General features: G+C 55.2%; 2 protein-coding genes and 1 pseudogene across 6 annotated transcripts in view; 1 reads left to right on the forward strand and 2 right to left on the reverse strand.

The window, feature by feature from the left end:
- The first annotated feature begins 3,303 nt into the window (after positions 1 to 3,303).
- On the forward strand, positions 3,304 to 10,478 carry TIMM22 (translocase of inner mitochondrial membrane 22). The gene is made up of 4 exons (XM_045837281.1): positions 3,304 to 3,745; positions 7,798 to 7,994; positions 8,477 to 8,549; positions 9,873 to 10,478. The coding sequence occupies exons 1-4, from the start codon at positions 3,508 to 3,510 to the stop codon at positions 9,947 to 9,949; spliced, it is 585 nt and encodes a 194-aa protein (XP_045693237.1). The 5' UTR covers positions 3,304 to 3,507; the 3' UTR covers positions 9,950 to 10,478.
- LOC123816782 lies at positions 5,985 to 6,961 on the reverse strand (annotated as a pseudogene).
- Positions 10,479 to 12,340: 1,862 nt separating the features above from the next.
- ABR (ABR activator of RhoGEF and GTPase) overlaps positions 12,341 to 24,782 on the reverse strand; it is a 172,749-nt gene continuing 160,307 nt past the window's right edge. For all 5 annotated transcript variants that reach the window (XM_045837276.1, XM_045837279.1, XM_045837277.1 and 2 more), the window contains 7 exons: positions 21,193 to 21,252; positions 20,817 to 20,926; positions 19,993 to 20,132; positions 18,883 to 19,017; positions 17,894 to 17,999; positions 15,624 to 15,771; positions 12,341 to 14,995 (listed from right to left, as the gene is read on the reverse strand). In XM_045837276.1, coding sequence (XP_045693232.1) covers positions 14,906 to 14,995; positions 15,624 to 15,771; positions 17,894 to 17,999; positions 18,883 to 19,017; positions 19,993 to 20,132; positions 20,817 to 20,926; positions 21,193 to 21,252 — 789 coding nt within the window. In that variant the 3' untranslated portion in view covers positions 12,341 to 14,905. The remainder of the gene's footprint in view (positions 14,996 to 15,623; positions 15,772 to 17,893; positions 18,000 to 18,882; positions 19,018 to 19,992; positions 20,133 to 20,816; positions 20,927 to 21,192; positions 21,253 to 24,782) is intronic.

The following is a 24,782-nucleotide window of genomic DNA, read 5'->3' on the forward strand; positions in this document are numbered from 1 at the left end:
TACTCCAGGCTCATTAGCCAAACAGTTGTTCCCCATTTCAGAAGGGCTCCAAGTTGTGTGAACCTACTTCCAGAGACAGGTAAGTGTAGGCAATGGCTACTATTTGCCTCATTTGCTGCTGACCTAAGAGATGCTGTATAGGCATCTTTGGGGGACCTAGAGCTGTCTAGGAGGGACTGCTGGGGAGAAAGAGACTGGTATGGCAGCACACCCAGGTAGGGGCAGCCGCTGCCCAGGTGTGGTACATGGTCCATCATTCCTTCCTAGCCAGAACTCCAGCCAAACAGGTGTGCAGTGATGCGGACCCTGGCTTGTGGGGTCTGCAACAGGAGACCATTCTGCGTGGCATGGGCCCAGCTCCCACTCAGAGATGCACAGCACCCATGTCCATGGATAGGTTCTCCTACAGTGCAAGGCTTCTGCACCCGCTCCTAGGAAAGTGACAGGCAGTGTGAGGATTGTACCATCTCTTGATTCCTAAACATCCTTAGATTTCACCTCTGACCTATACTCCTCACATGATGGAGGATGGTGATGCTGGTGGATATCGTCACCTTTCAGAGTAGTTTAGCTCCTGCTCCAGCCCAGCTACAGCCACAACTATTAATAGCCATAAGATATTAATATCTCCTCCTCCCATGAGTTTCTCAGATGCCATATTTCCAACCTTAGCTCCTAGCTATACTCTGGCTTTGGAGGATGTGGGTCAAAGCCCTTTAAATACAAAGTCACTTGCCCAGTATCCACTAGTTACAGTAAATCAGTTGGTTACTCAGAGTAGCTATGTGACCGTATCTCCTACCAGCAACAGGATTATTCAGACTACTCACCATTACCAAATTCACATACAACTCAAATCCACGTAGGACACACTCCCCTTCTCAACCTGGACCTCCTCATTCCATCCCACTCATGCTATTTCTTTTACTTCTGGGCTCCAGTGACATACTGAGAGAACAGCAGGCCAACTGGGGTCTTGGGCACCCAAAGGAGATATGATCAGGCCCTCCTCCAGTTCAGCACCTGCCCGTTTGCGCCACTACCTGGAGTCCTTCAAGGGACGGGTCACCAACTCAATGTGTGCGGACCCTTCCTACAACCACTCCCTGTGAATCTAATTCATCTTTAAATGTCCCTTGTTGCCCTGGCTGGGTTGCTCAGTGGATTGAGCACTGGACTGTGAACTAAGAGGTTGCTGGTTTGATTCCCAGTCAGGGCACACGCCTGGGTTGCAAGCCAGGTTCCCAGTGGGGGTGTGTGAGAGGCAACCGCAGACTGATGTTTCTCTCTCTCCCTTCCTGTGAAAGAAAGAAAGAAAGGAAAGAAGGAAAGAAAGAAAAAGAAAGAAAAAAAGAAAGAAAGAAAGAAAGAAAGGAAGAAAGAAAGAAAAATATCCCTTGCTCTCTCTCTGACCACTGAGATGCTGCTCCAACCCTCTGTCCTTGTCAGAACAGATGTCCTGGGTCAGAGAACCACACTGTAACGAGACCTGCTGGATGCCCAACGATGCGGTGGCCAGATAAAGTCACTAGGCTACTGGCAAAGGTTCAGCCCAGGGAAACAGACATGGGAAACCACTTCTTACTTCTAGAATATGCTTGAAGAGGTTCAAGTTTTCCATCAGGTGAAACTCATTCCACCTGTTGACGAAGAGGGGCGGGGGAGAGAGATACTAGATTAGTGTCTGTTTCTGTGTCTGTAACTGTTCTCTCTCCACCTGTGACCTGGGCCAATGATGTTCCATGAAAGGGCCCCTCCCTCATGCACCATGGACATATGGAATTCCTGCATGTGCTTTCTCGGATCTCACGTGACCTCTGATGTAGACCTTTAATTTTCAGATTGACTATTGCTCTCTAGCTAGTCCTACGGATTAATTGTTTAGACCATTGATTTCCAAGGCTACCTTGCCTAGGATGTGCCTGGGGGCCTGTCCCAGCTTATCTCTTGGGTCCACTTTGGTCCTTAAGACCTCGGCATGAATCAGAGCCCTGGGCCCCTCACTCATGGGAAGGAAAGGGGGTCTGTCTGTCTGGTTGTTGAGTTAGAAGTGCCGATGGAAATTGTCTGGTTTTTGTGCTTCTGAAAAAGGCCTAAGCTGGTGCTAAAGATCTGGCAGTCATTAGTGCATTAGAGGTGGTAGTAGAAGCCACAAGTGTGGGTGAGTTGCCAGGTACAGTGAGCTTTATGAGAAGAGAATAAAGGATGAAGCCTTGAGAGGACCAAGAGGAAAAGGGAGAAAGGTCAGGTAGAGGTGCCTGCAAAGAAGACTGAGCAACTGGAGAGCCTGTAGCAAAACTAGGAGAGAGAAGCTCCACTGAAACTGTGAAGAAACTTCAGAGAAGGAGGGAGGAGTCAGCAGTGTCAAATGCTGCTGAGAAGTCTTGTAAAATTAGGTCTGAATTAGAGTCAACAAGTGTGAAGTCCTGGAAACCTTAGGACTAGCTCCTTCAGTCGTTGGAGCAAAAGTGGGTAAATTGTATGCTATGCTGGGCAGCACAGAGAACGCTGGAAACCAAAGAAGGATCTCTGCCTCTGTTGACTGGCTATCCTCACTCCCTTCTGTTTCCATTATGTTTCTCTTAGCGGGTACACCCCAATACATCTCTAGTCTGGATCAATACAAGAGTTTGAGTTCTATTTTAGCACCATAAAAACTACAAAAGGTTTTTGGGGGGTTCATATATAGTACTATCTCAGTTTACCTTCAGGTTCTGAGTTTACAAGCTGGTAAACACTTTAACTGGTTCAACATATTATAAATTGGGCTTTTCATAACAATTTTAGTCACATCACAAATTCCACTGAAAACAACTAGCTGCAGTGAACAGCAGCCTCAGCCTTCCTTGCGCCCTCCAGTCACCTCCACTTCCCATCACCGTCCCTGATTTTTCTTAACTCTTGGCTAGCTTCACTTATCAAAGATTTAATTATTGAGCAAAAACAATTACGCCATACATTTATACCATGATTTCACGTTCATTTACAAAGTACCTTCCATTACCTCTCACAGAACCTGCAAAAAATAGAGGGCAGTGCAGCTGAGCCTCCTGCCGGCGCCTCAGCGCGCTGCAGCTTCACGGGTGCACTACCGCTCGGCTCCCGCTCGTCCCGAGCCACAGGGGACTCGGGCGGGGGGGGCGGGGGGGGCGGGGCGAGTGCCACCGCAAGGCTTCTTGGGAAATGTCTTGGGTGCACGAGTTGGAACTACAAATCCCGGTGGGCACCGCGCTGCAGCCCCGACGAGGGCGCGCTGGTGCATCTGAATCTTTTTTGTCAGTGCCATTGGGAATGCTGCACAAACCTCGTTCAGTACCACAAGAGGGAAACAGAATAGTTCTGCCAGGTGCGCACGAATGGATTTGAGTTCTGCAATTTCTTCGGACTTGCTCGAGGTGACGAATCTGCCGTTACGGCACAGTGCCTGGGCACGCAAAGTCCGAACGTGAAGCTCGTGGAATCTGCTGCGGGAGGAAGGACGCCAGGGTTTCTTGGGCAACTGCAGTCATGGCGGCCTCACCGCCCAGTGCCGGTGGCTCCGAACCTGAGGCGGCGGGTTCCACCGAAGCTCAGCTGCAGTACAGCCTTCTTCTCCAGTACTTGGTGGGTGACAAGCGTCAGCCCCGGGTCCTGGAGCCTGGAAGCCTGGGCGGGATCCCAAGTCCAGTCAAGAGCGATGAACAGAAGATGATCGAGAAGGCGATGGAAAGTTGCGCCTTCAAGGCAGCGCTAGCCTGCGTGGGAGGTGAGACAAGGCGAGGGGGCGCCCTTGGGAAGCTGAGGGTTTGGGTGGCAGCGGGGTCCGCTGGCAAGAAAGCCACGCGCCCGAAAGGCGAGGAGCCTCTGGGCCTCGACCTTCACAGCACCCGCGCCTCGTTCAGTGACCTCCCTCAGCAACGCTCTCTAGTCCTGGGAACTGGATCAGAGAATCGGTACGATGGGTCGGGGCCTGGAACTTATAAGATGGCTGGCTTCGTTCATTATTCGTTTAGTCACTTTTAAATAATCACTTTAAATAAATTTTACCGAGTGCCATCACGTGCCAGGCGGTGGAGAGACTGGATGAGAGACAAGAGGCTTGTTCTCGCGAACGTTCTTATGTTTATATATTGAAGAATGCTGCAGGCATTGGGAATGGCAAGTGCAGAGGTCTGGCGGGAGTTGGCTTGAGGTTTGAAAACGGGCCATTGTGGCCAGTGGACTAGACAGCAGTCAGCAAAGGGTAAAGAAGTGTGGACTGGGTTTTAAAAAAAACAACCACCAAAAATCAAAACCTTTTGAGGATATGGGAATGTACAGTGCCCCTCCTGTGTGCAGAGTAAAGAGATTGACCACGTTGGTAGATGAGTTGAAATCTCATTGAGAATGACAGACAAATGAATATAGCGAGAGTGCAGATGTGAAAGTAAAGTGGAAAGAAAAAAGAGAAAGCATTTTTTGGTTTGGCTGGCAGGCCACAAGAGGTGGTGAGACTGGAGCTGTGTCTTGAAGGATTGAGAGAATGGGGGTTGACAAAGAGGAAGAGAAATGGCATTTCAAGTTGGGGTGGAGTGGGGGATTTGGGCTTTAGGCCTATAGGCATTAGGGCAGTGATCGATGGTGTTTTGTTTTTTTTTTTAATAAGATTTTATTTATTTATTTTTAGAGAGGGAAGGGAAGGAGAGAGAGAGAGACAGAGAGATCCATCAATGTGTGGTTGCTGGGGGCTGTGGCCTGCAACCCAGGCATGTGCCCTGACTGGGAATCGAACCTGCGATGCTTTGGTTTGCAGCCCGCACTCAATCCACTGAGCTACGCCAGCCAGGGCATGGATGGTGTTTTTAAGGAGAGTAACAAGTGGTGATGGGCATGACTCAGGATGGAGTGTGGTGAGGGGAAGAAAAGTGTGGATGGGGCGACCAGATGGGCAATTTGCTGGACTGAAGGTTCATGAGGTATGGACCGGATCTTTGTTCATCATGGTGCTTGACCTTGATATATCACTTACCTGTTTGCTGAAATGAACGAGTCTTTGTAGTGCTCGGCGGTGGAAGTGATAAAGACCCCAGACTCCATGATAGCTGTGGACGTGAAGTTGCAGGGGTAAGCAAAGAAACAGAAATGCAGCTAGGTTTGCTGCGGGAGTGACTGGAAAGAAGGAGCCACAAGGAAGAAAATGGAGAAGGTGCCCATGATTTCATTGAACATGCACAGTTGACTCTAGAGCAACACGGCTTTGAACTGTGTGAGCCCACATGTGTGCAGATGTTTCTCATTAAATACCTGTCCTGTTTTCCATCCTCCTTTGGGAGTCCACAGATGTAGTTGACTTCCTGTATGCACTGGTCTGCATCTTTTTATATAAGGAACTTGAGCACCTGTGGATTTTGGCATTTGTGGGGGGGCCTCAAACCAATCCCCCACAGATAACAATGGACAACTAAGGGTAAAAATTTTATTTTTGAGTAACTTCACGCTGCACACTTTCCAAGAGAGTCGTGTAAGAAAGCAAAAAATCCTCTCCTCATCCTAGAAATAAATAAGAAGGGCATAAAATTTCTCTTTAAATTACAACACTTGGAAATTTAGCATCAGCATCCAAAATTAACAGAAGCGGGAGTGGGGGAGAAGGCATTTGCTATATATTTCAGATTTCTTTGGTTGGGGTTCTCCCCATGTGGTATTAATATTCCATCTTTCATATTACCAAAATAGTAAAAACCAGGGAAAAAATGCAGACCTAGTGGTTGCTGAAATAGGAGGTGGCTCTCGTCCTCTGTGCTGGCATTCCCGGAAGAACTGCTGGGAACACTGGCTGACAGCCCCCGTTTGTACTTGTTTCATAAAGAACAAGTGTAAACATCCCAGTTCCACATCTTTGTTACTAGTCTTCCATCTTACTGCTTTGGTGTTGCTAAGGTCGTGGTCTACTTTTTGTTTTATTTTTTGAATGGTCATTAATACTTTAGGTCATCTGATGGCGAAGGTGCCTGGGGAGCCTGGTGCTACTCAAAACTGCACTGCTCAGTGGCTGGAGCGGGGCTCTTAGATGGCCCTTCACCTGCCTTGGTCTCTTTGCCATCTTGTGAAGGAGCATTAGGAGGACAGGGGTGACGCTGACAGTTGTAAGGCGCTGGTATCCCTGGTGAGTAGGTGCCTGGTGTGGACCATTGCCGCTTGTTCACTCTCTTCACCTTCAGCCTCTCCCACAGCTGGGGCAGGTCGTGGGCGAGGAGGTCCCCTGCGTACCTTGGATGGTAAGCTGGATTTTGTTGAACTGGTCCCTGAAGCTGTGCTCCCTCTGGGACTTCATCCTTCATCTCTCCAATCTCACCAGCCTGCATTCTGTTGGGATGGAGAAAGGCCTAGGAGTGAAGGTCAAAGGTCTGTCCCACGTGGTAGAGTGGGAACCCGGCTGGTACTGAGGGCAATACTAGGGCTGTGCAGCTGACTCTGGCCCCCACAGAACTGCCAGTCAGTGGCAGGGGGGTCATCATCTTCACTGCTGCCCCCCTTTCCTCCTCTTTCACAGCGTTAATTATGGGGTGGCCCACGGCATCTGCCATAGTAGCCACGTCTGTTACAGTGCAGGTCAGCAGCCTGCCCACTCCCTTCTGCAGGAACTGCATCCGGGCAAGTCATATCAGTGCGTCAGCACCTCCTCTCCTTCAGCCACATCCACCTCGACAGTTTCTCCCTCTCCTGCGCTGCGCAGATCTTTCTGTGGGTTATTCTTGATGGCAGTCTGATGTACAGACACACCTTTGGTGTCATTTCAGTGTATAAATCCATATCCATTTCTGATGTTGAACCATTTGACAGTGCCAGGGACTTTGGTGGCGAGGATTTTTTGGCTCTCTTTTCACCGCTGGAGGCTGCCGCATCCCCACCAAGGTTTCCTGCAAGGATGATGGGGGCCCTTGGGCTCTGTTGGAGCCTGTGGGAGGGCGGTGGTGGCAGTGGCCTCGCCTCTGTGGCTCATGCCTCCTCCTTTGCTTTCACTCGGGCACCACAGTGGTGGGTGGTTAGCGCGGCTAGTGGCCAGGACGGCCTGGCTGGCGGGTTGCGTGCTGGCTCTTGGGCTCCTCACTGCATCTTATGGGGACAAGTTTTGGGGGAGTCAAAAGTTATGTGTAAGTTTCTGACTATGGGGTGCTTGGCACCCCTAACCCTTGCATTGTTCAAGGGTCAACTGTATTGACCTTACAGTGATAAGAGGACATGTGTATGGAAATGTCCAGCCGGCTCAGCAAGGTCAGATGTGGACAGTAGTGTGGCATTTGCCATTTGGTAGCTTTGTGACTTTAGGGAAGTTACTTAACCTCTCTGAGTTTAACCTCAGTTTCTTCAGCCACAGAAAAGAGGATAATAGCATCTACCCCACAGATTACTGTGGAGGATAAATGAGGCTGTAACTATCAGGTGTCTGAGTAACTGGCACATGGTGTTTACCAAATGGCTGTTATGAACATGACCATTGTTAAGGGAGTGATTTGCAAAGTTGGTAGCTTAATCCAAGGGTGACTGGCGACATGCGAGAGTGTGGAGAGGGAACAGAGGGTTAAAGACTGAATCCTGAGGAATACAGCATTAGAGAATGAAATGAGGAAGAAATCCAAGAGGAGACAGGGAAGAAGCAGTCGGTAAGATAGATCCTGGATTGTGTAATGTGGAAACCGGGCAGGTGGCGGGCTTGGGTGGCAAGGGGAGTGGGGGGCTCTTCACCGGTGGCCACCCAGAAGGTGCTGTGTGCGTATGACCCCGTTACAGTAATTCAGAAAGCATGTCAAAGAAATCTTCATCTCTGTTTGTTTTCAGGATTTGTCTTGGGCGGTGCATTTGGGGTGTTCACTGCCGGCATCGACACCAATGTGGGCTTTGACCCCAAGGACCCTTACCGCACTCCGACGGCAAGAGAAGTTCTTAAAGACATGGGGCAGAGAGGAATGTCCTACGCCAAAAATTTTGCCATTGTGGGCGCCATGTTTTCTTGCACTGAGTGTTTGGTAGAATCTGTGAGTGTCTCCACCTTCTGAGAAATCCTTGCCCACTGCCATCTTACAACTTCTAAGGAGAAGTACTCATCTTAATGTTAATTAGAAAACAGATTGAAATGTCCGAAACTTTCTAGATTAGACTTCCATTAAGTAGCCCCTAATGTAAATGTTTTGTGTCCATGATTTGGGCTTGCACAATTCTTTACTTCTTTGTGTAGGCCAGAGTTGGTTAATGACTTTAATCGCAGACTTAGTGGGGAAAGCGAGAAGAGAGTTTGATCACTTCTCGAACACTGTGCTCGGTCTCAGTGCTCTCGGACCACCAGCAGGAAGCCTCTATGAACACATCCAAATTTTAGAAACTGTACTTTTGAAAGAGAAAAAGATTAGGTTTCCCTTGGGAGGGACTACATTAGCCAGCTAGAAACCCTGTGCTTTTCTTCTTAACCGTCTTGTCTGGCTTGTTTCTTTGGCTCTGAACCGCACCTCTGCCCCCGCAGTACCGGGGAAGGTCCGACTGGAGGAACAGTGTCATCAGTGGCTGCATCACCGGAGGAGCCATCGGTTTCAGAGGTCAGTAAACACCCTGCAGTGGTTCTCCTTGTGGCCTTGGACAGTAGGCTGGAGGTGACATTTCTGAACATAGGAGTGTTCCAGGGACAGCCCCAGGTATATGTGGACAGTTGATACTCTTCCCTTCAGACAAATTAATCATGTTTGCTTATGTGTCCAACTCAATTCCGGAAGTTTCGGGGTTTCTTCTCTTGGCACTACTGACATTTTGGACCAGATAAATCTTTGCTGGGGGAGGGGAGGTTGTCCGTGTGTTTAAGGGTGTTTAGCAGCACCCCTGGCCTCCACCCACTCCATGCCAGTTGTGAGAGCTGAGTGTCTCCAGACATTGCCACACGCCCCCTGGGGCAAAATCGCTCCCAGGTGAGAATCGGTCCAGGTCTGTCTGAGAGGAGAGAACTGCCCCCATATCGGAAACACGGGCAGGACTTCCTCACAGCGATCCCCTGAGTGCGCTGAAATGCAGGATGGTGTGGGAGCACAGCTAGGCCCCATCGAGCCCTGGAAAGCCCATTTGTCTACACGTCGTGCTGAAATGTCAGCTCCGGACATTTCCATTATTTAGACATTTTTCTTAATAATTTTGTGTATAAGTTACCTCAGTAATGTCTAAAGCCTAATGTAGGTATTCAAGAAATGTTATCGGTTGTAAACATCGAAGAAAGAAACCAGTTCCCCGCCACTTCTCCCCGTCGGCGGTCCCGTCAGGAGTGTGCTGCAGGGGGCCAGTGACTTGACTTGCTTTAACAGGGTCCACTGCTGGGCCGCTCCCTCTGCTGCGCCTCGACTGACCCGAGGCAAAAAGCCTGTTTTCTCATTTTCTGGGAGGCAAGATGGTTGGCTGTCATTACAAACCTGCTTTTGCTCCTCAGACAGCCATTCATGATTTAGAGGGTGACTTTTCCTTTGGTCCAGCTCGGCTTTGTGGGGCCCTCGGGAAGCCCGCCCCTCCAGGACGGCTTTGATCGCCGTCCCAGGAATCCCGTCCATAAACAAGTCCGAGCGGCAGGCCATGTGCTTTCACTTGATTCTAAGGGCTGGTTTTCTTAACCAGTTTCCTGCCTCCGAGGGTCTATTTTCATGAGACTGGCAACAGTAATTCTCTGGAATGAGGACAGTGAAGCCAATGCACAGTGCAGCTGAGGCACACTGGGTCAGGTCATGTGCACGGCCCCGCTGGAGCCGTGCGGGTCTCTGGTGGGCCGAATGGCGGGGAACGCTCGAGCGGGTTTCTTTGCGTCTGTGGGTGTGCAGACTTTTTGTGACTGCAGTCTGACCCAGCCTCTGTCACCACAGATAACATCATTTCTGTTTGCTTTACAGCTGGCTTAAAGGCTGGGGTCATTGGGTGTGGAGGCTTCGCGGCTTTCTCCGCTGCAATCGATTACTATCTGCGGTGAGAGTGACGGCCTGCCTGGAAGGACAGCCCCAGCCCAGGGTCAGAGCTGCTCTGAGGGGGGCGTTTTCTGCACAACCCCGGGCACTCACTTCCCACACCGAAGACATTGATTTTCCCTCCAGTGGCTGATGTCGTGAGGGCGCCGCCTGGCCGCTGCGTGCCTCCAGCCTCTGAGCAGCCACGCTCCCTGCTCCTGGACTCCAGCCAGGCCGTGCGGGGACGTGCGTGCTAGCCTCTCTCTGGCAGCTTAGGAGTCAGTGTGTTGACTTGTAGAAACTAAGCTCCACAGACTCAGTCCTGACCACCCTGGCCCTCCCATTGTTTGGTGCCGTGGGAGCAGGAGGGACTTCACACGGACGCAGGAAGCTGTTCCACCTGGGAACGCCACGTGGTCACCATCCCACGGGTCGGGGCTGGGCCAAGTGACCTTACGCCTTCCGGCCAATTATGTCATTGTGTTTAGTATTCTGCTATCCTTGTTAAAAATATGTATTTATATTACAGTTTAAATGGTTTATTTTTACTTTCAATTTTATAATTCCCCAAGAATGGTGCCAGGTAGCTCAAAGACTAAACTTCCAAAGGAGAGAAATTGAGAAAGCTCCTGAGGAGCGTGGGGTTGTTGGATTCTCAGGGCTTGTGCAGTGGTGCTGCCTTCACGGAGCCTGAGACGCTGGCCAGGGCATCCCGCCCAAGAAGCTGAGCCTTGCTCCATCCTAGGACATGCTGCAACCCACGTGTAAGTCCTGCTGGCCTCCTCCAAAAACCCTCCTGTGGGCTGGCCCGAACCTCTCGCTGCCGTAAGGCTTTGAGCACTGGACTAGGCCCAGCTCAGGACAGCATGTGACAGTCCGGCTGTCATTGCCCTGATGGCTGGCTGAATGACAGCGGGCACTGGCTAAAATCCGATGCTGCTGAGCGGCTGCTCACCTCCACCTTCATTCTCTGGTGTGTGTTCTATTATGTTAACGCAGTGCTTTTGATTTGAACTGGTAGCCTTTTTCTTTCAGCTTGTGTGCCATGGACACACAAAAAAATAGCCTTTAAAAAAAATTGGGATTTGCCCCAGGTTCTGCTTTACACTGGTGCTTTGGTGGCAAGATGAAGTTGATGAACTTGGGCTTTTGCTCTTGGGGCAGGCAGGTGGGCTTGGTGGGCGACGTGCAGTCCTGGCCACCTTCAGCCGGGGGGTTACATCTGCTTCTACTGTGCAGTAACCCCTCCACCTCTTCTTTCTTCTCCCTTGCCTGCTGTCTTCTAGCCCTCCCACCCATAACCAGATTTCAAAGACTGGGCTGAACAAGCAGGCGTCCCGAGTGTGTGTATTTGTGTCGTGAATGATAACATCATACCCAGCTGGTGACACCTTCCTCCGGCCATGCCCGCCGCTCCCTCTGGAGTGAGTGTGAGCAGTGCACAGGGCGCAGGTCCTTCTGCGGTGAATTCTACGCACTGCCCGTCCCGGTTTCGCAAGCACGAGGTGTCTGCTGCCGGGCTGCCCGGAGCACCCTTAGAGGTCAGGACGAATTCGGAATGGTTCTCTGCACTGTCCTAAATAAGTCCTCTATAAGCAGTTTGAGAGCAAGAGCACATGCTCCTACCTGGCACCTGCCGAAAAGATGACAGGACACCCAGCAGCTCCTCCCAGTCCACCCAGTGTGCGGGGTCAGCCTCACTGAACGGCCGAGTGTGAGACGCGCTGCCCTCCCGACTGCCTTGGCAGCGATGAGCCGTGGGGCTGTCAGTAGCTGTCAGTTCAATAAGCGGAGCATTGTCCACACTGACTATTGAATCAAGAGAGAAGATGAATAGTTTCCTGTTTTAGATGGCCAAGGAGTCAGTATGACCTCATAAACCAAACACTAATTTTCAGAGACATCTGTTCCTGATTTCCAGAATAAACACAGTGTCCGATGGCTGGGACTGGGGGGAGCCCGCATTAACCCCACCGGCTCTCCTAAAGGGAGGCTGGGCCCTCCGGCGGATGCAGCCTCGCTGCAAGCAGATTAGGCCAAAAGATGAGCCACATCCAAGGAAAGTGGATGGTTTCCAAGAGAAAGGTTTATGTAAAATAAGAAGCCTCCACTTAAGGGGACACATTCCCGCCATTTCTCTGAAGCATGCTGATGGCCATGTCCCTGGCAGGACACACAGCTGGTGGCTGACCTAGAGGCCTCTGTGAAGAGCAAGGAGAAGGCTTCTGCTCCCCTCCCTCAAATGACTACAGTCCCCATGGTCCATAGGGAAGCTCAAGGGGAACTAACTAGGTAAACAGGTTCCTGGGAACGTGCATCTGGATGCAGCCTTAAGAGTTAACCGCTGGACGGGCGGCCTTCGCTGGACCACCGGGAACACACACGTCCGCACCCCAGGGCCGAGTGGTGTGCAAATGTTGAGCTTTGCATTTTTTTATTAACATTTTCTCTCACGTGGTTTACATCAATTTATAATAATCTACATAAGTTGAAACAGAACAGACAAAAAATATATCCTTACCAACTTATTAAAGTCAAATATTAATGAAGGGTCCCATCCTACCTGTATCAGCAAAAACCAGCAGCCCGCGGTCGCTGCCAGTGAGGACAGGCCTCCCGGGGTTGCTATGGCCTGTCTGCTGGGCCTGTTGGCACAGCCTGCCCTGCTGGGCACGGGGGCCAGGGGTCCCAGGCTGCACAGTCCCTGCTTCTCAGGAGAATCCATGGGCTGTTTCCTTGGTGCAGCTTAGTCCAGGTCTGGTACCTGCCCCCTCCTCCACTCTAGGGGTCGAATTTATAAACATTCTGAGCCTTTTGCATTTCTCAGTCTTTCTAGCCGTCCTCCCATTGCACTGCCTACACTCGGGGGCTGCAGTAGCTACCTGACGCTGAGAAGTAAACACCCCTTATTTTGGGGAGGTGGGAGGACCCATGTTTGGCTGTAACTAGCTCAAGCTGGGCCTCCAGTTCATTACCATCAATGGCTTTGGAAGCAAGAGCCTTCCGTGCCACATACTCCTGAGTGCCAAGAAGAGACTACAGGGATGGGCAGATGCTGCGACCTTCAGGTTCAAGTTCTTTTCCCATCTCCTGTCTCAGGGAGCAGGGCTCCTAGCTAAGCTGCTAACTGGTAGCTAAATGGCCAGTATTTCCCTCCTCTTGGGCATCTCTTTCATCTGACGTGCACAGAATGTGTACCATTCTGCCCAAGATTGGGCAACAGGTGTAAACGATCAGAAAGGGCCCTGCTGCTCATCGAGCACGTGCTGCAGTGTGAGGGCCAGCCAACCCTTCTTTAAAACTTAGCCCTGAGCTCAAGCTGCAAGAGTGGTTCTCTCCAATCCTGAGAGCCAGAATCTCCTCTCTGCCACACAGGAGAACCAGGGAGCTTGTACTACAACTCAGTCCCCTGCAGCCCAGGAGTGTCTGCCCTTCCAGGTTGGTCGCTCCTGCTCACGTGGGAAGAAACAAGCATTTGGCTATACTTCTCATTCCTTTCCGGTACTGAGCAACGAGTCCCAAAGTTGGGAATGGGACCTGCTGATCCCTGACTTTGGAGCAGAGCATCAACATTGAGGGTCTCCAGCAAAACCCAATTCTGAGAGGCGGTACCTGTAACCCCTCATCCTTCCCCAGCTTCTTGAGTTCCCAAAGTTCGTCCGAAAGGCTGCACTGAGAAGCCAGGGTGGGGAGGCAGCACCCTGAGGGCTGGCTACTGCTGGACCACACCCGCCCTTGCCAGGCCCGGGAGCACACGTGGCCGCGAGAGCTGCCCCGTGGCAGTGCTCGGCTGTGGGGAATGTGAAATCTAAGGCAAAGGTACCACAAGGTACAGGAGGCGCCAGGAAGGGCTAGTCTTCTGGATGGAGCCTGCCCATGCCTGGACGCCCGCTTCAGCCGTATGAGCCGCCCTCCTGGAGGCCTAGCTCTGCCACAAAAGCCACGACAACTCCTCGCTGCCGACAGCATCTCCCCCCAACTCAGGACACCCGGTGCGGTGTGGCCTTCCTCCGATGTCCAACCGGCGTTGCCTCAGTGGCTGCCTCCCCCACCTCCCCAGAGTCTTTCCTCACCCCCTGGCAATAGCAGGTCACTCTTGAGTCTTCACACTCAAAGGAAACAGAACATGGAGGGGGGAAAGGAACTGAAAAGCAGTAGAAGAAACAGTCAAAATGCCTCACTGGTAGGCAGGAGACAGAACAGATAAACCCCAGAAATGGAGAATCTCAGGTGGAAAATTCCAGAAATCCACTCTCCAGCTCTGTGCTAAGCTGAGGATTAGTGTGAGTCTGTCTCCTTGTCCGACATTTGCACAGGCAGCAAGGCAAGTAGGTGCGCTTCCGCAGGGGGAGGGCCTGGGTGGGGAGCGGCGTGTGGCAGCCTCTGGCGGGCCGCCGCAGTCACCGCCGCCCAGGGCCTCAGAACTTCCACAGCGACGGAGTGAGAACCAAGGCTGCACATGCATGCGGGCAGGCTGGGGGGGAGTGAGGAGAGGGAGGAGGAAGCCGAGGGGAGGCTGCCAGGAGACTGTGATCTGGGAGCAGGGCCAAGAGAGGCGAAGCTGGCAGCGGTTACCGAACGCCAAATAAAAGCCCTTGGACTGGACTCAGGAGGAAAGAAAGTGTTGGAGGAAATGAAAGAACAAAGCAGGCCGTCTCTGTGCCCACACCGGGTCAGTCACTACCTTTTCTGCATGACAAACAGACATGAAATGATTCCCGAACGGCATGGAGCATTAGACGCAACTAGAGGGACAGAGGGCAGGGGCCCGGGGCGCGGCGCTGAGTCTGGGGGTGGGTCGGCTGGCTTTGTACAAGGTGGCACAAAAGATGCACGTATTCCAGTTCTTGGAAGTCTGTGTCCCTTGGAGTCTGGAGTGCTGGGTTTGGGAGTTTTCTGTTGTAGTCTTTCAAGTCTGTGTTGGGTGCCCCGACTGGAGGGGCTGGTTTGGCCACCCCCAAAGCTGCTCCCACCCGAAGGGGCTACACGTCAGTGGAGAAGTACAGTGTGTTCCGCTTCAGTTCTGCGAAGGAGATTGGGGGGTGCTGCAGGTAGTAGAGGAGGACCTGGACCTGTGGGGAGACGGGAGACTCAGGTGGGGCCCTTGTCCCCGTGGCCCTCCTCTGACCTGTTGAGGAGGAATGGTCCCTGGTCTGGGGTCCCGTCCGTGTTGCCCCCCTTCCCTCTCAGGCTGGCCCCTGCCACTTCCCCTTCCTTGGCAGTCCAGGTGTGTCTGCCCATTTGCAGCTGTAGAGGGCGCTACAGGGTAGAGGGTGAGGAGCCTGGGGCCACTTGCCAACCTGTCGTAAGCTGCCAACCTATCTGCAGAGGCTGGCCTTGGCTTGGCAGCCTGCCTCAGACTGGACCCTGCCCCAGTCTCATGGGGGGTCCCAAGGAAACTTCCTGACCCAGGAGGCATCCTAGAGCTCCCATGCACGAGGACAAGGCCCCAGTTTTTTCCTTCGCCCCGGGCTTCCCTTCTGAGGCAGAGGCACTCCCAGGAACACAGCCAGCACCTGGGCCCTGGTCTAGGGGCCTTAGTGTAACCTCTGGTTTGGTCTAGGTGGGCAGGACTGTCCAAAACCCTGCCGCCCTGGAGACAGCCTACAGACCGTCAGCCCAGCTGCTCAGGAGGGAGAGGTGTGGGGCTGGTCTCGCCCCTCCACCAGCCACAGGCCCGGGCAGTGTGGCAGGCAGTACCTGTGCCATGACATCATGGGACCAGATGTCCGCAGCCGACGAGAGGTGTGCTTTGCTCTCTACTTCCGAAGGTCTCAGCAACGTGGGGCCAAACACGGTAGCCAGGTTGTGAAGAGACATTTTGTTGATGGGCTCCTTCTCAGCAACCCTGAAAGGAGGGGACGGGGGGAAGTCATTTCTCAGCAGCTTCTTGGAGTTCCAGACCCTCAGCCTTCGGTGTGAAAGCTCCTAGGATTCCTGGAAGGTGGTTAGTTGACTTCCTCTCCTAAGGGTAGAGACCTCTTGCTAGGCAGGGAACTAGGTCGAGGGACCAAGTCCCCAGCTCTGTCTCGGCACTTTCTTGCAGTGGGTTCCCAGCTCCAAGGCCACCCCCGGAACTGAGGTGAACTGACAGGACCACAGGGGCCCGCTCTGACCCCTCTGCCTCAGAGGTAATGACATCACTGCCCAAGGCCCTTCCCAATAATAATCCGTACTCCTTGCAGTGCTCTGGGCAGGTGTTAGCATCTCCACTGCACAGACGGAGAAACCGGAGCACAGAGGTGAAACCGGAGCACTCGCCTGAGGTCACGCAGCTGGCCATGGCAGGGCCTGGTGGCGAACCTGGGCTGCCCACCTCCAGGGCATCTGCTCTCAGCCACCCTGTGCTTTAACCTTCCCCAGGCGGGCTGTGGCCCATGGCCCATGGCCCAGAGGCAGAATCAGGGTGCATGGGGCAGGGGCAGGAGCCACAGCAGGGAGCCGGAGGGGGAGTTGGAGCCCCCGCAGCACTTGCTGACTAGACCCAGGGCTCTGCGGCAGGAACAGTCCTGACCCCAGGAGAACACTCCCGATCCTTTCTAGAAGGGTCCATCTCATGGCACCCCAGCGTGGCCTCCCCTTGGATCGTCCTCTGCTTCTCCTGCACAGTAGGCCAGGTGCTCTGCAGGTATGTCCCCTGAGCGACAGCGGGGGCTGCCATCTGTGGCTGGTGTCCAGGAAGGTCAGTACTACCCGATGCATCAGAGAGGCCCTAGGCTCCCTGGTCCTGGGAAATGTTCCCGGGGCTAAGACCCGCCCACCCCGAGCAGCTCCTCTCACCCCAGCCTCCAGGCCAGTTGTGGATGTGCCTGCTGACTGCTTGGGAAACGCGCAAACATGGCCATGCCAGCAGGCAGCTGTGCAGTGAGCCCAGCCCTCACTCACACACACACACACACACACACACACACACACGACCAGCCAGGGGCCCAGATGTGGGAACAGACTGTGCCCGGTTCCCAGGGTGGATGGAAAACCTAGTGAATTTTCCCCTTGCACTCCTCTGTGCATCCTCCCCACAGTGCTCGCCAAGCTATTTGGGAATTGGTTGGGGTTTCGGTCCTGGCCAAACCAGAGGGAATGTCTCATAATGGGAAAAACAAGACAGCAGCCCCAGGCGTTTCCAGATCTCTTGCACCCCCCGCCCCTGCTGCAGCTGGGAGCCCGAGACCAGGGGCGGGGCTGAGCTCAGGGAGGACCCTGCACAGCCCCGTCCAGGCTCCCCAGTCCTGGGTGGCAGATTTAAGGGACACCTGGGGGTTTTCCTGCCCACCCATACCCCAGACCAGTCCTGGGCTCAAAAGTGACCAATAAGAACATCTTAAGGACCAGTTTCAGTTTGAAGTTTGCCACGGGCCTCAACTTCAGCAGCTCTTAGTTTGACCCAATCACACACAGGGGGAAAGTGTGCAGGGAGAAGGACGGAAGGGCCTCGTTTAGGACTCAGGAGGTGTGGATTCTAGGGACAGAGCCCTGCCGACCACGGCAAACCCCTGCGGGGCTGGGGGCTGCTCCCCCGCCTGTCAGACAAGGCCTCTTCGAGGACACGCAGCAACAAACACGCTTCGCGCTGTAAAGCACCGGCGGCCACGTGTGATGAACAGCGCAGGACACGCCCACACCCTCTGCCTGCAGCGCACCTGGACACTGCCTATTCTTTCCATTTTGAACGTGCTGAGTTGACTGACTGACCCACTTGACTGTAAAATTCATCTACGGTTTTGGCTCCAGCCTTGCCTTTCTAAGCCTTCTATGGCCCATTTTCCAGGTTGTTATTGGGACCCAAATATTTCTCAAACCAGAATTGCAAAAATTTGAAATGCAAACTCTCACCCTGCTCTTAGTGGCCCAGTGGAGGCCGACACCCACGAGGCGGTGGGTCCTGCAGCTGGTGTGTGCTCTCCAGCAGGGCCTGCCCTGGGCTGCCTGCCCCCTCCCTGCCCCCGCCCCAGGGGGGCCCCGTCCATTACCTTTTCAAGTGTTCCAGCAGGAAGAGGAAGGTGATGAGGTTGGGGTCGGGCAGGGAGCGGAGCAGATGCATCATGCAGTTTTCCTTGGCAGCAGGGTCTGACAGGGCTGTGGGGAGAGACGAGGCTAGGGAGGGGCTTGGCTCCCACGCAGGGAGGCCCGCGCCAGCACCCCTGTGGTCAGCAGGCTACAGCACCCTGAGGGAGAGCCCAGGCTGCCTGGGGTCGGGGAAGCAGACCCTGCAGAGAAGGGCCGGGCATCTTTCAGAGGGTGGGCTATTGAACAGCCCAGTCTTACAGGAAGCCCACCCACAACCTGTAGCTCAGCCAGGAGGCAGGCTGCTGGGGAGCAGACGCCCTGCCTCCCCTCACTGCACAGGCCTTTGCGGCTGATGCCACTCCCCACCCCGGTCTGTAAGGTTTAAGACAGCTATGCCGCTGAGGGCTCATTTCTCAGGGCGGCTGAAGCCCTGATCCGCCCCAGGGGAAGAGACTCAGGAGCGGGGCACCCAGGCCTGGGTTTGGCCCAGGCGGTTGGAGGCCAGAGTCCTGCCGGCCAGGGCCCTCCGCCTCCTCCCCAGCCACGGCGTATGTGAGAGACGAGCGAGTGCTCCTTCCGGAGGGCTGAGCACCCGCCAGGCCAGGGGCACTCCCGCCCTAACCAGGCTTCTCCTCAGCTCTGGGCACTGCTCCCTGGCCACCCGCTGTGGGGTGGATTTCCTTGGACACCCAGGTTTCCAAGCAAGGAGGTCACTGTCTACAGAGGAAGGACAGAGGGCAGCCCACAGGACACGAGGGGAGAGAGGCAGGCGAGAGAGGGTGCAGTCCTGGGCTCAGGCCCTAGCAGGCTGCACGTCGCCCTCCTGGCCGCTCAGCCCTGCGCTCAGGTACACTGGGCACCTGAGATCAATAAGCAAGGGCAGCGAGAGAGTCTTTACCCTGCTGGCCAGGAGGCCTGGCCCAGCCCAGCCCTCAGGGCCCCAGAGCCTCACCGATGCCCTCCATGAAGGCGGGGTACAGTCGGTCTGTGAGGAGGGGCTCGGGCAGCTCTCGGAAGTAGAGCTTGAGGGTGCCGGCAATGGCGTTGATGTCCATGTCACTCAGCATCAGCAGGATGTCCTTGTTGTCTGCAGAGGAGGTGAAAGTCAGGAGCCATGTTGGCCTGAGCTACCTCCTCCTATGCACCCACCCCATCTCTGGCTCAGGCTCCCCGAGAAAGGCAGGATGCAAGCAGTGCCCACAGGTGGTCTGTGGCTCAGATCCATGGGGACGGGGGAGGGGAGCAGCGTTCTGGAGCCACATCTGAACCCTGGGCGTCGCACTCCTTCCTTCCAGCTGGAAACTCCCGACTGCTAAGCCCTTCTCTGGAGGCAGTGCACATTTTTACACCGAAAGTCACGTTGCAACAAAGCCCCGGCTTCCAGGGCTCACGGAGGAGCTGTGCGCCAGCATGTCCCCAGCCTCCCACCCCAGGCTTCCCCGACATGTCTGCTTGGCAGCCACCCAGGGACACCCACAGGCCCCCCTCGGCATCCATGGGATCAGCGCTGCCTGCCCGGTTCTGCTTCCCCGACTCTGTGCGCGCTGCTGCTGTAGCCTGAACTGGCGAGATGGGGACAGGAAGACCTGGAAAGCTCAAGTCCGCCACCACTGAGGAGTGTGTGGCTAGAGCTAGAGAAGGCAATGCCTCTCTCAGAGAACGGGCACCGGGGGCCCCAGAGACAGGCAGCCCAGGCTCAAAGTCTTTCCTTTCCTCACCTCCCAGGAGCCTGGGAGCTGGTCAGAAAGATCTGAGCTTAAGTCAGGCTCAAAACCTACGCACTGGGAGAGCCTGGGCCAGCAGCTTCGACCTTTCTGAGTCTGTTTCCTTATTTGTAGCAACGGATAAGAGATTGGAGGGAAGGGTGTTACCTGAGAAAGGGCAGAAAGGGCCCGTGAAATAGGGACTCAGAAATGGTCCACCCTGGGGCCCTGGGACTGTGGAGTCCACAGACCAAGGCTCTTCTGCCATCGGCTCCTCGGGGCCTCCCCACAGAGAAGGCCTCCGGGTCCCCCAGCCCAGCCTGCTGGGGCACTGTCCCCCTGCGGCCTCCCGGACTCACTGGCATCAAAGACGGCCTTCAGTGCCTGGATGTCTGTGGCCACCCCTGATATCCGGTAGATGCCGACCTCCTCGATGCCCCTCTTCTCCACCTCCTCCACGCACTGCCGCACAATGTAGGGCACCTTGGAGCGCTCCCGCCTGTGGGGAGGGGGCGTGAGGGAGGGCGGAGGGGAGGCCTCCCGCTGATGGCTACAAAGCCCCCCTCCCCGAATAGCTTGGCCTGGGAGAGCTCTAGCCTCTGGAATCAGGAGGCGGGCGTGGGGAAACTGGGGGGCAAGGACAGGGCTGAGACAGAGACCATGCCACCCCGCCCCCCATGGCTGTGAAGACCCGCCTGCTGGGGGGCAGCCAGGGACAGAGGCTGCGTGTTTTGGGAGACGAGCCCGAAGGCTGAGGAAAGAGTGTTCCTTAGAACAGAGGTCTCGGGCTCACACGCCAGGGAAGACCCAGCAGGAGACCCGTGGCGGTGAGCTGAGGATGCATGCCCTTTCCCAAGGGCCAGCAGCGCCTGGGACCCAGCCTGCCCCTGCCAGTTAAAAGGTGGGCCTGCTGTGCTCGGGCCGTCCCATTTGCTGCGGGGAGCTGGCGACCCGGCTCTCTCACAGGCAGGCGGTCTCCGAAGGCTTGCACGCCGGCTCGTTTACTTCTCCCGCAGCACGTGAGACAGCGGGCACAGCTCCGAGGGCCACTGTTGGCCGCCACACTGGCCATTGTGACTGCTGAACTGGGGGGTGATGGACCAGGGCCCTGGCGGGGGCAGGGAGGGCTGGCAGGGGCCTGGGGCCCTGACACGGGCACGCAGGCCTCGGGGGCGGCACTTACTTCGTCACCACACTGATCTTCACGCCGAAGACGCCGGTCTGCTTTTTAGACGGGGTCCTCTTCAGGCTCATGTCTCGGCTAGTGAATTTCATGGAGAATTCCACTTTGATCTGGTTGGGGGTGAGGCAGGGCATGCGTGCCTGAGGAGTACCCCCAAAACCTAGGGTCCCCTCCCCCAGAACTGCAAACAAGGCCTACCTCTAGCACCCAGGGCTCCCTGAACTAACACCAGCAGGGCGGCAGTGAGAAAGGTGTGGGTGGAGGAGAAGGGAGAGGGGCTGGGCTAAGGGGCAGGGGCAGGGAGCACCCTGAGGACACCAGCCAGAGGTCGGGCAGCCCACCCACTGTGCAGACACGTCCTAGCTCTCCAGCTCACCCCGTTCATCTCGATCACATCTGTGTGCCAGTTCTTGGTCTCCACAGTTTGTGGATCCAGCTGTGAAGAAAGAAAGAAAAAAAGAGAACGTGAGAGAGGGAGGATGACAGCTCAGAGACCAAGCTGTCGCTCATGAGCTGCTTAAACGGTCAGCAAGGCAGAGTGGGGGCCGAGGCTCATCCTGAAAGTGCCCCTCAGGGTGGCCGAAGCCCGCAGCCTCGCCTGCCCTGTGAAGAAAGGACTGCCCCCCCCCCCCGCACCGCCCCGCGCAGTGAAGGAGGCAGGGTGCGCCCTCAGGTACCTTTGCCCATCACACCTCCTTCACCCCTGACCACCCCCCTGGGAGGTGGGATTATCGCCCACTTCCCAGATGCAGAAGCTGAGGCTCACAGACAGGGACTGGGCATGGCCCCCTGCACTGGAGCGGCAGGAGGGGACGCGTCCCGGGCAGTGGAGGCGCTGACGGGGGCAGCGAGTGCAGAGGTGCAGACCCCGCCTTGGGAGCTGGGCGCTGGGCCCGAATCTGGCTCTGCCGCTGGCGGCGTGTGGCCGTGGGGAGTTTTAACCTCGCTGAGCGCATCTGTTCCATATGTTCACTGAGGTCAGTCAGCAAACAGAGCCTTCCTCGCTGAGCTGTCGCTGAGCTGAAGACTCAGTGAGAAAACTTCGGGAAAGCATCCAGCCCCCAAGGAAGCAAGGGCTCTGCGGGGGAGGCCCCCACACTGGCCGCAGCCCCGGGGTGGGGGGGGGAAGATGGGGACTCAGAGCAACCCCCCGCCCCCCTCACACAAGGGGCCTGGGCGGGACTGTCTCTGACCCAGCAGCCTGCAGACTGCGTCTCCTTGAGCGCCCACAGAACCTGAGGCACTAAGCACACCCTGCCACATTTTTAAGTCAACAACCGCACATTTCCACAGCGAGTTTAAATACTTACAAGGAATAAAATTTCCAAAATAATGTAAATATTTACATCTTAAAATAAAACTGTTACCTCATTCTTTTCAATGCGCTCAGTGAAGTCCAAACACCACAGTGATTGGATACCCGCTGTCACCCACTTAAAAACGCGAGCGAACTCCCCCCCCCCCCGCAGAAGCCCCGCGCAGCTGCTTCTCCGTTGCGGGTTTCTCTGGTTTTCCCAGAGAAGTCTGTCCTAGGTTGTCTTTTTCACTTTAACGTCTTTTATTCCTCACCCTATTCTATTTTACTTTGACAAAAAATATCTGTATAAATGGAAATAAAAAATTTCCTGAGACCACAAGTTTCTAAATATTCAAATCACATTCTGGATTAGTTATTACAATAATTAGGAGTATACAGCAAACAATGAACCAACAGATTACAAAGTTTAGTAAATACTCAGCAGCCATGTGCCGTTTTGGTGGCAGTGCACCTCTCAATCAGATGGGCGGGGCAGTTCTTGTTTTCGTTCACGCGTGCATATGGATATTACTTTTTGCTAGGGCGACACGGGGTTCAGCATCACTTCTGTTCGTATTTTTTTAATTTTGTTTTGAAAGATGTAAAGAATGAAACATCGTGTTCACATAAATAAGTAGATGAAGCTGAAGGCAGTTTTATTATAGAAATGTCAGGCAATTTTTAACCTCCTTCTTTGTTATTTGCCTTACACTGCACATAGACCCATTGTGAAAATTTATTTTAAATAATCTCCCAGCTCTCGATCCATCGGTTTTGTAGAAAACAAAGTGGGGGAAGCTGCCCCGCTCGTGAAAGGATCTGTAACCCGGGCAACAGCGTCTTTCATCTCTTCAACACCCATGCCTGCCTCCCTGGGGCCCCCCCTGCTGTGCACCCAGGAGGGGTCAGACCCTGGCCCACACCCCCCAGTGAGCCCGGAGAGGGGCTGGTGAGAGGCCTGCACAGGTGCTGCTCTGAGGGGAGCACCCAGGGTTACGAGTCTGCAGACCGACTCCCTTGCAATCTCCCCCATGTGACCCTTGGGCAGTCTCGGCGCCCTCTCTCCCCGCAGGGCAGGTGTGAAGTTTGAACCCCTCTGCTCTCACGGGCCTTGCCACCGAGGCAAACTGGAGCTGGGTTAGCCGGGGTGGGGCAGCGACGGAGGGAGGCCAGGCCCTGGGACTTCCTACAGCGTGGACAAGGGCCTTCCTGAACCTGCCGTCTTGCCCATGCCCACGGGGGACAGACAGGTGGCGCCCCAGAATCTGGTGGGGTCTGGGGTCCACGTGTGGGCCGGCTCTGGCCCAGGCCCAGGCCCCAGCGGTCCCTTCCCACCTGGAGGAGGGACAGAACTGAGAACAGGAGAGAACTGAGCATCGCCACCCCCACGCCCGGCTCCCCAGTGAAACACTGCCAGCCTGGCTGGTGCCAGGGCCTCTGCTCCCGCAGGCGTGGGGCCCGGCACCCTACCGGGTCCCAGAGGAGGCCCCAGGTTCGGCCTCCCTTTCCTGAAGCCTCTGCCCCTCTAAACTTTTCGCCCCAAACCCTCACCAGGCCTTCATCTCATCCGGAGCACTGTGTCTGGGACACAGGACCTGGCTCGGCCCTGGCCCCGGCCCCCAGCAGCGGCCACCGGGAACAGCGAGACCTCAACAGCTCTTTGTCGACAGAGGCAGACGCTAACCTTGGACACGCACTCTGGAGAGACCGCCTCTTTCGACACAGGTCTCTCCAGGGGTCAGTGTGACCCTCAGGCCCATTCCATGGTCACGGCACCTGGCCAGATTCACCTAACATTGCTGCCTGGCCCCAGCCTCCCCTGGCCTGGTACCCCGGGCAGCTGCCACCGGCTGAGCCGGGGGTCCCTCTATGGGGCCTGGAGTTGCATCTGAACCCAGCCCGAGGGGAGGGGAGGGGAGGGGAAGAGTAGGGACTGAGAGTCGGACTGATCTGGGTCCAAATGTTCACTCTTCACCCAACAGTGTGAACTGGGGCCAGTCATTCACCTCTTCCCGCCTTGGTTTCCTTGAGGGAAACACCTACTTCAGAGGCTCGTTAGGGAGAGCAGTAACAGCAGATGACGACTTGTAATCAGCGCCCGAAGTCTGGCGCTACGCCAGACCCTGTATCTGCAGCCTCTCAGTCAAGCATCAGGGCAAGCCTCACAGGTGGAAGCCTTCCCGGCTGCCCCCATTTTACAGACGAGGACAGGGAGGCCTAGTGAGGACGCGGCACGGGCCCAGCGCCGCACATCCAGGTGAGAGCTGGGGCACAGACTCAAGCCTCTGACTCACCTGCTCTGCTAAACCTGCTAGAGCACGTGTTAAGCACCTGGCCTGGTGTCTGCCCCTCTTGGCAACGACGGTGCTGCTGTTCCCGTTATTTATTTAGAAGGGAGACATCAGGGCTCCTGGCGCGTGGTCGGGCACCATGGGCAGACCTGGGTGCTGCCAGGCCGCCTCTAGCACAGTTCCTCCGTGAAGCCCCCTCTCCCCCGCACCGCTTCTGTTCCGGCTGCCACGCAGCGGCAGCTCTACATTTCCCCGGGAGCATCTGAGACGGGAACAGCAACTCCCGATGCTCAGGCCCAGCGCTGGCCTTGCTGCTTCCAGAAAGCCTAACTGGTAAGACCAGGCCTCGGGAATCCCGGGTTCCCCTCTGCCCCTTGT

Source organism: Phyllostomus hastatus, unplaced genomic scaffold, assembly GCF_019186645.2.
Source record: "Phyllostomus hastatus isolate PE091 unplaced genomic scaffold, TTU_PhHast_1.1 phas_contig_210, whole genome shotgun sequence".
Taxonomy (NCBI): Eukaryota; Metazoa; Chordata; class Mammalia; order Chiroptera; family Phyllostomidae; genus Phyllostomus; species Phyllostomus hastatus.